The 12,096-nt window shown below is 44.8% G+C and overlaps 1 protein-coding gene across 2 annotated transcripts in view; it reads left to right on the top strand.

Moving 5' to 3' along the window:
* The window catches only part of SFXN5 (sideroflexin 5), a 165,252-nt gene that overhangs the window by 82,321 nt on the left and 70,835 nt on the right, over positions 1-12,096 (top strand). For both annotated transcript variants that reach the window (XM_069976313.1, XM_069976312.1), the window contains 2 exons: positions 4,330-4,420; positions 7,903-8,018. In XM_069976313.1, coding sequence (XP_069832414.1) covers positions 4,330-4,420; positions 7,903-8,018 — 207 coding nt within the window. The remainder of the gene's footprint in view (positions 1-4,329; positions 4,421-7,902; positions 8,019-12,096) is intronic.

Below are 12,096 nucleotides of genomic sequence, written 5' to 3'. Positions count from 1 at the left end.
TTTTAAGGTAGCCACATACATGAAATAGCTGTCAGCCAAACATTCCATTGGCCAAGTTCCGTCTCACACACTCCCACCATACACATGAACGCTTGGCCAACGGGTATCTCTCCTTATCCCATGGTGCATGTAAACTCTTGGTCAATGGGTATCTCTCCTGATCCCGTGGTGCATGTGAACGCTTAGTCAATGGGTATCTCTCCTGATCCCGTGGTGCATGTGAACGCTTGGCCAATTAGTATCTCTCCTGATCCCGTGGTGCATGTGAACGCTTGGCCATTGGGTATCTCTCCTGATCTCATGGTGCAGATGAACCTGGATGGTATCTTTTCTGATCCCATGATGCATATAAAGATCCAAATCAGCTGACATTGATGAATGTTTGGCAGATAGCTGTCTTCCCACTCTCACCACACACCATGCAAATAAAGACTTAAGGCCCTATTCCACGGAACGATTATCGTCCGTATTCGGCTGATATCGGCCGTTACGAACGATAATCGTCCCGTGGAATAGAGTGCAACGATCAGCCGACATCGTTCATGTTGGCTGATCGTTGCAGTCGCTTGTTTTTCAACATGTTGAAAAACAAGCGACTGATATAGCAGCGATCTGCTGCCGTCGCTCCATTGAATAGGAGCATGGGCAGCAGACGCTGCTATATCCTATGGGCTGCCCGGACGATCTAGCGATCTCCCGGGCAGCTCCCCTCCGCCCCTCCCGCACTCACCCGCTCGCTGCAGCCGAGTAAAATAGCGGCGGCAGCGAGCGGGGAACGAGGAGCAAACGAGCGCTGAGAGCCTTTAGCATTAGTCAAAAGCTATCTCTCCCAATCTCCCCATACACATGAATCCCCAGTTTAATTGACCACTATTTTCCCCAATCGAACCCTGCACACAAATACTCTGCTCAGACGAAATTTATCTTTCCCAAAACCATCATACACATGAAGGCTCATTTACCTGAGAGCTCTCTCTCAATCCCACCATACACATCAACCCTCATCCTGGTCTACTGCTATCTCTCCCAATCCCACCATACACATGAACACCCATTTTTGCCTAATACTATCTCTCCCAATTACACCATACTTATGGACACTCCGCTGGGATTACTTTTATCCTTCTCTATCCCACCATACACATCAACCCTCATCCTGGTCTACTGCTATCTCTCCCAATCCCACCATACACATCAACCCTCATCCTGGTCTACTGCTATCTCTCCCAATCCCACCATACACATCAACCCTCATCCTGGTCTACTGCTATCTCTCCCAATCCCACCATACACATCAACCCTCATCCTGGTCTACTGCTATTTCTCCCAATCCCACCATACACATCAACCCTCATCCTGGTCTACTGCTATCTCTCCCAATCCCACCATACACATCAACCCTCATCCTGGTTTACTGCTATCTCTCCCAATCCCACCATACACATCAACCCTCATCCTGGTCTACTGCTATCTCTCCCAATCCTACTAAACACATGAACACCCATCTTTGCCTACTACTTTCTCTCCCAATTCCACCATACACATGGACACTCTGTTGGGCCTACTGCAATTCTTCCCAGTTCCACCATATATGTGAACACTATATGTGAATACCACCATACATGTCAATACCCATCTTGACCTACTGTGATCTCTCCCAATACAACATACACAGGAACACTCATCCTGGCGTACTGTTATCTCTCACAATCCCACCATACACATAAAAACCTGGCCTACAGCTATATCTTCCTATCTTACCATATACATAACCACCCATCCTGGCCTACAGCTATCTCTCCCAATCCCATCATGCACATGAACACTTTGGTCCACAGCTATCTCTCTCAGTCCCACCATACACATGAAGGCTATTTATCAAAAGAAAGGAGGATAACTGGCTGACACTGATATAGCAAGGACTCTCTGAGTTGTTCTTCAATTGGGTCACACAAATCAGCACCAACCCATCCAGTAACCAGCTCAGCTACATCCTTAGACCCTCACACAGTGACATAGAACATGTCGGCCTTGCTGTCTGGATAAGCATTACGGTTCAGTAGTCAGAGATGGTAAGGAGAAGGACATTGGCACTGAACAGGTTACAGCTGGAGTATTTATGTATTTCATAGGTTGCTCTACCTTCTTGCACAACATACGTTCAGGTTATTTGTCACCGTCTCCTACGTGACAAAGCCCCTGTGGGTTTTTTAATCCCAGCTCCCTCTCCCCGATAATTGTGAGCAGCGCGCGGGGAGAGTGTGTTTGACAGCTTGTGAATCTGCTGTTACTGCCCATAATCACTCTGGGCCGAGGCACCGGGGGGCTCCGGCCTCCACTGCGGCTAAGTGCGATGTGCTCCGACATCAGCTCCGCCAACTTCTCCACAACAGGATGGAGCGGTAATTGTAGGCACCACCGTCCAGGCCTTTATTCTGCCACCAGATCACATTACCGTTACTATTACTACTGGACCTGAAAATAAAATAAATGTATAAAATATAACTAAAAACTTCAACTATAAAATAACTTTAAAAAAAAGTTTTACTGTATGAATATAAACTGAGTGACTCTCTCCCAATCTCTGGAAATCCACAAGAGGCAAAACCCTACAGACAAGGTCCTGTGTGAACATGGCCTAAGAATATCACGATGAAACCAGCCCACATCTTCCATCTTCATGGCCCCAGCTGGCTAGAGAAGGTCCAAAAACTTCATACAAGTACAACTTCTTTCCATCCAAATGATAACAAGCTCTTCAGGAATCTTCTTCTTCTTAGTCACTTGTTAGAACAGTAGTGTGTCCTCCAGAGTTGCCCTACCTGCAGAGACAAGAAGCTGAACCATCGTCAGCCGTGTTGTAGGTTATAGAGAACGTTGTTTGGTCACATAGTCACCTCCGCTCTTTCCTCCGTTCTCACTACAACTTCTATGCTGAGACTGTAAGCGCACACATGACAGCCCACGTTTTTTATCAGATGTCGTAAATCCATTTCTGTTCATTTCAATGGAGACAGCAACCTATATATGTCTTATTCCTAAATGATTAGGTGTCTGATGCTCTAGACCAGTGATTTTCAACCAGTGTGCCGCGACACATGGTCGGTGTGCCGCGGGGAAAGTTCCCCAATCTATGGTGCCCCTGTGAAACAGGAGAAAACAATGGGGGAGAGAAACCTGGGGATGGGGGAGAAACAGGGGAGAGAAGCAGGGGGGAGAGAAACATGGGGATGGGGGAGAGAAACAGCGGAGAGAAGCAGGGGGGAGAGAAGTTTGGTGGAGAGAAGCAGGGGGGAGAGAAGCATGGGGGAGAGAAGTATGGTGGAGAGAAGCACAGGAGAGAAGCACAGGGGAGAGAAGCAAGGGGGAGAAGTATGGTGGAGAGAAGCAGGGGGGAGAGAAGTATGGTGGAGAGAAGCATGGGGGAGAGAAGTATGGTGGAGAGAAGTATGGTGGAGAGAAGCATGGGGAGAGAAGTATGGTGGAGAGAAGCAAGGGGGAGAAGTATGGTGGAGAGAAGCATGGGGGAGAGAAGTATGGTGGAGAGAAGTATGGTGGAGAGAAGTATGGGGGAGAGAAGTATGGTGGAGAGAAGCAAGGGGAGAAGTATGGTGGAGAGAAGCAGGGGGGAGAGAAGTATGGTGGAGAGAAGCAGAGGAGAAAAGCACAGGGGAGAGAAGCAAGGGGGAGAAGTATGGTGGAGAGAAGCAGGGGGGAGAGAAGTATGGTGGAGAGAAGCACAGGAGAGAAGCATGGGGGAGAGAAGTATGGTGGAGAGAAGCACAGGAGAGAAGCACAGGAAAGAGAAGCAAGGGGGAGAAGTATGGTGGAGAGAAGCAGGGGGAGAGAAGTACGGTGGACAGAAGCACAGGAGAGAAGTAGGGGGGATAAGTATGGTGGATAGAAGCACAGGAGACAAGCAGGGGGGAGAAGTATGGTGGAGAGAAGCACAGGAGAGAAGCAGGGGGGAGAGAAGTATGATGGACAGAAGCACAGTATAGAAGTAGGGGGGAGAAGTATGGTGGAGAGAAGCACAGGGGGGAGAAGTATGGTGGGGAGAAGCACAGGGGGGAGAAGCACAGGGGGGAGAAGAGAACAGGCCCAGGTTTCACACTGAGTGAGTATAAATACATTAAGAATCTATATTATTAACTATATGTATAATATGTACTGTTTTAGTGTCATTTTGTGCCATTTTGGTTGGTGGTGTGCCCCGGGATTTTTTAAGTATAAAAAGTGTGCCGCGGCTCAAAAAAGGTTGAAAATCACTGCTCTAGACCCTGAGTGACCAAAGCATCATCTCTGATCTTCTGCATCTTCTCTTTCCAGGTCGGCCTTAACTCTCTGGTTCAAAGAGCAAACAAATTTTCTCCTTCTACCAGACTCTTCATCCAGCGATTTGTCCCGTTTCCAGCTGTCGGTAAGTCCATAGAATAAACCACAATTTATCTTTTGACACCTTTTAACCATTTGTTAATGTTGAGGGTTGAGGAAGAGCAATGCTGTGCCACCAGAGATGAGGCACCTGAAGCATGCTCAAGTCCGATCATTTAAAGGGTTATTCCACTCAGACATAACTATTGATATGTAGCTGCCCATGGTGAGACTAACAATTCTTTCCACACTTTTTATTATCTATTCTGTTTCCTTCCCCCAGTTCTCAGCTGCTGCTTTCTGCTAAAGACCAAAAAATCTGTGTGTGAGCCTTTCCCTCTGTCTCCCCCTCCTCCCCCTCCCTTCTTTGTAATGCCAGGAGAATTACGTTCATTAGCAACTTGACCTCAGAATAACCCTCCCAGCATTACAAAGAAGCTACAAAGTGGCAGATAAAGCCTGTTAGGGACTTTTTTACATCGGCTGTCTCAGAAGGCAGGGGGGAGTAGGGGGAGACAGATAGGAAGGCTCACACACAGATTTTTGTGTTTACAGCAGAAAGCAGCAGCTGAGAACTGGGGAGAGGAGACTGAATAGATAATAACAAGTATGGAAGGAATTGTTAGTCTCACCATGGGCAGAAACATATCAAAAGTTATGTTTGAGTGGAATACCCCTTTAAATACAGGTGGCTGAAGAAGTGGCTGCACCCATGTTTTCCAGGACTCCCTAGGGCTGCATCCAACTTCTTCAACCACCAGTATTCAAATGCTGAATGATCAGACTGGAGCACGCTCGAATTGCACTCATCTCTACATGCCGCCCACTCCGCAGTGCAATGGAGAGCAGCTACACTCACAGTCAGCTCCCACATCAAACTTCTGCACAAGAATACCAGCAGAAATCGCCTATAATGACTGTATAGCAACATGGAGGCAGGGCTGGCTAGTGTTTTGTTTGCACACAACAGATCAGCACTACAACTGTACAAGGGTCCAGAACATCTACCCAAGCCTCTAATGAAGACAGAGGATAGACTGCAGACTACCTATAGACAATACAGCCAAGCTTAAGTAGAAGTGGCCGGTAGCCGTAGCCAAAAGGTGGTGACTTGTATCTGTCTTTTTTTATGTCAGCGCACCAGTCCAGATGGATGAGAGCGTTACCTCAGCCGGGTGGTGTGTCCTGTCCATGAGAGTCTCTTATTCTTGTAACTTGTTTTCTTCTTATTAGACGACTGATCTTCATATCTCACCACTAATTGCAGTTGCCTCCTCTCATTTCATTGGGGGATTGTGGTGAACAGATTATTAGACTTACACTGAAATCTCTCAGGATTAGGGAAGTCTCCTCTATGCGCGCCCTCGGCTCTTTGGTTAATTAGTAAACCTGCCTTGTGCCATGCTGGGGTGGGCCACTAACCACAATGATGCCGGAGTAGGTGTTTACATTGGTATTCATTGCCCGACTGCTGGTATTTTATGTCAATTAAATCCATAACTAAAGCCTTGTTAGATAAACGCGCTGGTATCAGCCGCATCAGTATGTAACACAATATGTAACACTTAATACTGTAAACCTTCAGGCAGAGCTCTAAACCACCTCATGTTCGCAGTACATTATATCATCAGAGGTGTATGTATGAGTCTACTGCACATTATGGTCGTACATTTAATATTTTGTTTTTCCCTGTGACAATAAGAGAGCCCTTACTGTGCCCTTAATTGCCCACAATTTCATAGAATCCTCAAGGGAGTGGCTTCATCAGCTGGTGGGTGTGGTTTGTTACTTGCTCTAGGTGTCACGAGATCCTCACGGGAGTGGCTTCAGCAGTGGTTTGTTACTTACCCTTGGTGTCATAGGATCCTCAGGGGAGTGGCTTCAGCAGTGGTTTGTTACTTACCCTTGGTGTCATAAGATCCTCAGGGGAGTGGCTTCAACAGCTAGTAGGTATGGTTTGTTACTGGAGATGAGCAAAGCAGCCGGATTTCTGGTTCGTATGAATCAGAAATCTCGGCGTCTGTTCCCTCCGTGCAGCGGGTGGATACATCGTAAGAAACGCCTGGAAAACTGGGATACAGCCATTGGCATTGGCCGTATCCCAGTTTTCCAGGCGTTCCTTATGATGTATCCACCCGCTGCACGGAGGGAACAGCGGGAGTCAGCCGTTGAGATTTTTGATTCATACGAACCAGAAATCCGGCTGATTCGCTCATCTCTATTTGTTACGTGCCCTCTGTGTCACAAGATCCTCAGGGGAGTAGCTTCAGCAGTGGTTTTTTACTTACCCTTGGTGTCATAAGATCCTCAGGGGAGTGGCTTCAGCAGTGGTTTTTTACTTACCCTTGGTGTCAAAAGATCCTCAGGGGAGTAGCTTCAGCAGTGGTTTTTTACTTACCCTTGGTGTCATAAGATCCTCAGGGGAGTGGCTTCAGCAGTGGTTTTTTACTTACCCTTGGTGTCATAAGGTCCTCAGGGGAGTCGCTTCAACAGCTAGTAGGAGGGTTTATCACAATTAACACTAGTTGTGTAATAGTGGCCTTTCTCAATCTTCCTTGATTCTCACGATTAACATAACGGAATAGTTATCTGTATAGAAGGTGGGGTATAAGCAGATGCCAGACAGTGCAAGAGAGATGTTTCTTCCTCCGATGGCAGATGTGGGAGGGTATTCTGCTGAGCCCATACAGGAGGAAATTCATTGTGAAATGAAAGCTCTTCTGCTATTTCTGAGAAGGTTAATATGAGAGTGTAGGCATCATACATGCCCATTGGGATATGTACTACACTAGGATGTGTATATTCTATGTAGTACATCCCCCCCTCCCCCCCAACCACACACACACTCACATCCTTATGTCTTCAAGGCAGTTTCATATTAACAACTGTAAATATGGCATATGCAGTTTTATATATGCATGTATACATACATGTGTGTATATGTGTGTATATATAATATAGCAACAGAAAGTAATGATCCCCGGGTGCTGCTATCTGTACTATTTCTGTACAAGGCCCAATCTGGTACACACCCCGAGAGGCCATGGGCAAACACATGCCAAGTGTCACCCACTAATTAATCCTGTTAACCATTAAATATAATGTACATGATTCATAGATAGAAGATAGATAGATAGATAGATAGATAGATAGATAGGAGATAGATAGATAGATAGATAGATAGATAGGAGATAGATAGATAGATAGATAGGAGATAGATAGATGCATAATGATGTGCTGCAGGGTTTAGTGCCCCATAGGCTGATACAAGTCATGTGAACACAGACAAGTAGGGGCAGGGGAGACTCATTTCTAATCACTGGTTTTGTTCTTTGCTTCACATTAGACACAAGGGCCATAGATAGTGTCCTGACATTGCTTTCTGCCCATTCGGTTCTCCTATATGCCATCTTGTATTTGTACCCCTTGTAATACAGTGTTGACTGTCCATGACACATACCCTGCTGTGAACAGCGCCCCCTTATGCTTACCGTCACGTCTCATGACCTTCATGTTCCCTCTCTGCAGCCAGTGCCAATATTTGCAATGTGGTCTTAATGAGACACAGCGAGCTGGAGGAGGGCATCGATGTACTGGACGGCAGCGGGCAGATTGTTGGCTCATCACGAATCGCTGCCAAACACGTATGTATCTCATACTTCTTCTACACTATGACGTCATGAGCCTATGATGATGTCACTGTCATCATAGCCATTACTGCCAGGCTGTCCTTCATTCAGTCTCACTAGACTGTAGTGGTATTGTTTCTTTTAACCAGATTTAGCCTGGGTTTACATACAGTATATTTCAGGCAGTATTTGGTCCTCATAGCAACCAAAACCAGGAGTGGATGAAAAACACATAAAGGCTCTGTTCACACAATCTTGTAATTGAGTGGATGGCCGCCATTATCTTAAAACAACGGCTGTTATATTGAAATAATGGCAGTTATTTACTGTTATATGGCGGCCATCCACTCAATTTCACCATTGTGTGAACAGATCCTTTCTGTGTTTTCAATCCACTCCTGGTTTTGGTTGCTATGAGGCCCTGACATGAGGACCAAATACTATCTATCTATCTATCTATCTATCTATCTATCTATCTATCTATCTAGATACAGGAGAAAGCCGCACGTCCAAAACCTGGTGAAGCGGGTGCTGTATGAAGTCAGTTCCTCATCTTGGGGATCCCCAATAGTATGCACAGATATTCCGCAGCACACCAGCATAGGTGGAAAAGGTGAAATATTTATTACAAAGGATGTAAAAAATACAGAGATGCGACGTTTCGACCCTCTCACAGGGTCATTATCAAGCATGCTTGATAATGACCCTGTGAGAGGGTCGAAACGTCGCATCTCTGTATTTTTTACATCCTTTGTAATAAATATTTCCCCTTTTCCACCTATGCTGGTGTGCTGCGGAATATCTGTGCATATCTATCTATATCCTATCTATCTCCTATCTATATATTTATCTATCTATCTATCTATCTATCTATCTATCTATCTCCTATCTATCTATCTATCTATCTCACTATCTCCTATCTATGTATGCATCTCCTCTGTATATATAGTAGATAATATATGTAAGCAGCGTTGTTCTCTCTGTGCATTGTGCATGCAGAGTACAGGCTCCGCTCAGTCACAGATCTATGGTGCGAAGTCTCCAGCTGTTTCCATTTTCCCTTTACACACCTTAAGAGCGCTCAGAGAAGGGGCCATATGCTTCTGTCTTGTTATAAATAGTGCTTTTTCTTGAAGCCCTTCTTCCCTCCATCCCTTGGGGTTTATTAGAATACTAATACTGTCCTCATTTATAAATGGATCTCTGCAAAAGTTTGACGAAGTTCTGACTTTTTTCACACCTAGTACAGAGAAAACAACAGAGTATGGCAAAGAGAGAAAAGTAGATAAATAGATACGTAAAGATCACTTATAATACTTATCAGGAGGATCTGGAAGACTCTGTGATCGATAGATAGATAGATAGATAGATAGAGAGATAGAGAGATAGAGAGATAGATAGATAGATAGATAGAGAGATAGATAGATAGATAGGAGATAGAGAGATAGAGAGATAGAGAGATAGATAGAGAGATAGATAGGAGATAGATAGGAGATAGATAGAGAGGGGCCCCAGGCAAAGCAGAGCCCCAAAACATACCCTCTGGAACCCAGCCCAACCAGACAATCCCACCATACCACCTCACAAAAGCTGGGATCAGGAACACAATAACCAGGAGACAAGAAGACTACGTCCAAGAATGGAGGGAGGAGGTCAGGGCATCCCAGAAGCTGGCCGTGTACCAGAGCCTGCAGAGGGAATACAGACTGGCCCCATATCTGGAGGAGCTTCCCAACCCCAGAGACCGGAAGATCCTGAGCCGCTACAGACTGAGCGCCCACAACCTGGCCATTGAAACTGGGCGGCACCGACAGAGCTACATCCCCAGGGAGAGCAGACTGTGCCAGCAGTGCGACCAGGAGGCCGTGGAGGATGAGGCCCACTTCCTGCTACACTGCCCCAAATACTCAGCAGTGAGGGACACTCACTATAGGAGACTCTCCAACCTCCTCCCAGGCTTCTCCACCATGGAGGAGGAAGAGAAACTACCCATCCTGCTGGGAGAAGAAGAGACCACAGCGACTATAGTGGCACAATACGTCACTGCCTGCCATAGACTGAGAGGAGCGTGATACGTCATGGACTCCGATACCCCAACCCCGATAGGTCATGGACTCCAATACCCCGACCCTGAATGTATCCCCCCCCACCACCACCATCATACATCATGAACCCCTGTACACCGACCCCGGGTGAATCCCATTTCCTCAACTCCCTATTCTCCCCATGCTTTGGCAATGCTAATGTGTAACTTGGACCTGCCAATAAAGCTTTTTTGATTTGATTTGATTTGATTTGATTTGATTTGATAGGAGATAGATAGATAGATAGATAGATAGATAGATAGATAGGAGATAGATAGATAGATAGATAGATAGATAGATAGATAGATAGATAGGAGATAGATAGGAGATAGATAGATAGGAGATAGATAGATAGATAGATAGATAGATAGGAGATAGATAGGTAGATAGATAGGTAGATAGATAGATAGGAGATAGATAGATAGATAGATAGATAGGAGATAGATAGGTGATAGATAGATAGATAGGAGATAGATAGATAGATAGGAGATAGATAGATAGATAGATAGATAGATAGATAGGAGATAGATAGATAGATAGATAGATAGATAGGAGATAGATAGATAGATAGGAGATAGATAGATAGATAGATAGATAGATAGATAGATAGATAGATAGATAGATAGGAGATAGATAGATAGATAGATAGATAGATAGATAGGAGATAGATAGATAGATAGATAGATAGGAGATAGATAGATAGATAGATAGATAGATAGATAGATAGATAGATAGGAGATAGATTTGAGTCTTAATGTCTTTCTATCTTTCTTTCTTTCTTTCTATCTGTATGTACATACTATATATGTATCATATGCCTTCTGGGATGAGAATACACCTTGTTGCAGAGACTCGGTAGTGCCGTCTGGATACATCCGCCATCTCTTACACTATTCACCAAAAGCGCAGAGATAACTAAGTTGTATTTACCCTGAACTTCATATAGAAAACCATATGGATGAGGAGGATTCTCCGCACAATCATTGAGTCATCCCACCAATAGACTCCCCCTCAGATACGTCTGTTCTGTACACCAGCCAGAGGCTATAGATAATTCCTCCATTTTTGTGCCGTCTGGTCCAGACTTTCAGGGTTTTCTGTAATTCTTTAATCTTTATTCACATTTACAAGCAGAATAGAGATTTCCTCTATAGAAGTTATTAAAGCCGCCCCTGTATTACATGGATGATCATTTCACTGTACGGTCACCATGTTATACTACATTTCTTCTACAGAGTTGGCTGCTGATCTGCAATCAGTCTATAGGAGTGTCAATTTTTACAATAGAAACTTACGTAAAAACTACAGATCCCTTTAATTTATCAAATTCCCTATTGAAGATCCACAAAAAATACATATTACGCATGCACTGCGGGCAGGTTTTTTCTGCAGATTGTAGACATCCTATACAGACCTTAAAAGCTACTGAATCTGTGAATGAGAACTTACACAGTCATTTTTTTTAGGAGCATACTTACCTCCCCTGCTTTTCCACTGCAGTAGCCCTCACATGCTCTGGTCATCACTCCTGTGCTGTTTGTACCCCTTCATATGACCTCCCATTCCCCCACTCTCCTCTGTGACTGGCAGAGCAGGGAACAGACATCATGAGAACAGCACAGGACTGGTGGCTGGGAGCTTCAGCATTGGGGAAGTGCGGGGAAGGTAAGTACACATTCTTTTATGGGTTTATGGCATGGAAGTCATATAGTGAACTATTGGGTTTCCTTTGAACGCCCTGGTTTGTACTGTTCTCTGCAGATTATAATATATTCTTTGTGGTGATTATACTATCTCCTCTGTACCTAGGGTTCCTTGTATCTCTCTACCTCCTTGGTTACTGTCCTTCTTCCTTTGTTATTGTTTTTTTATGTGTCACTTTGAAGTTGCCGCATTTTTTCTCTTTTTTTGTTGTGTGTTTCGTTGTTTCATATTTTTCTCAGCTTTGTGTCTCTGGGTCCTAAAGCCTTCTTCTTGTCTTTGCTGGGGAGATTTAAGGCCCTATTACA

The sequence above is a fragment of the Dendropsophus ebraccatus genome, chromosome 7 (assembly GCF_027789765.1).
Source record: "Dendropsophus ebraccatus isolate aDenEbr1 chromosome 7, aDenEbr1.pat, whole genome shotgun sequence".
NCBI lineage: Eukaryota > Metazoa > Chordata > Amphibia > Anura > Hylidae > Dendropsophus > Dendropsophus ebraccatus.
This window is presented reverse-complemented; position numbering and strand designations above follow the sequence as displayed.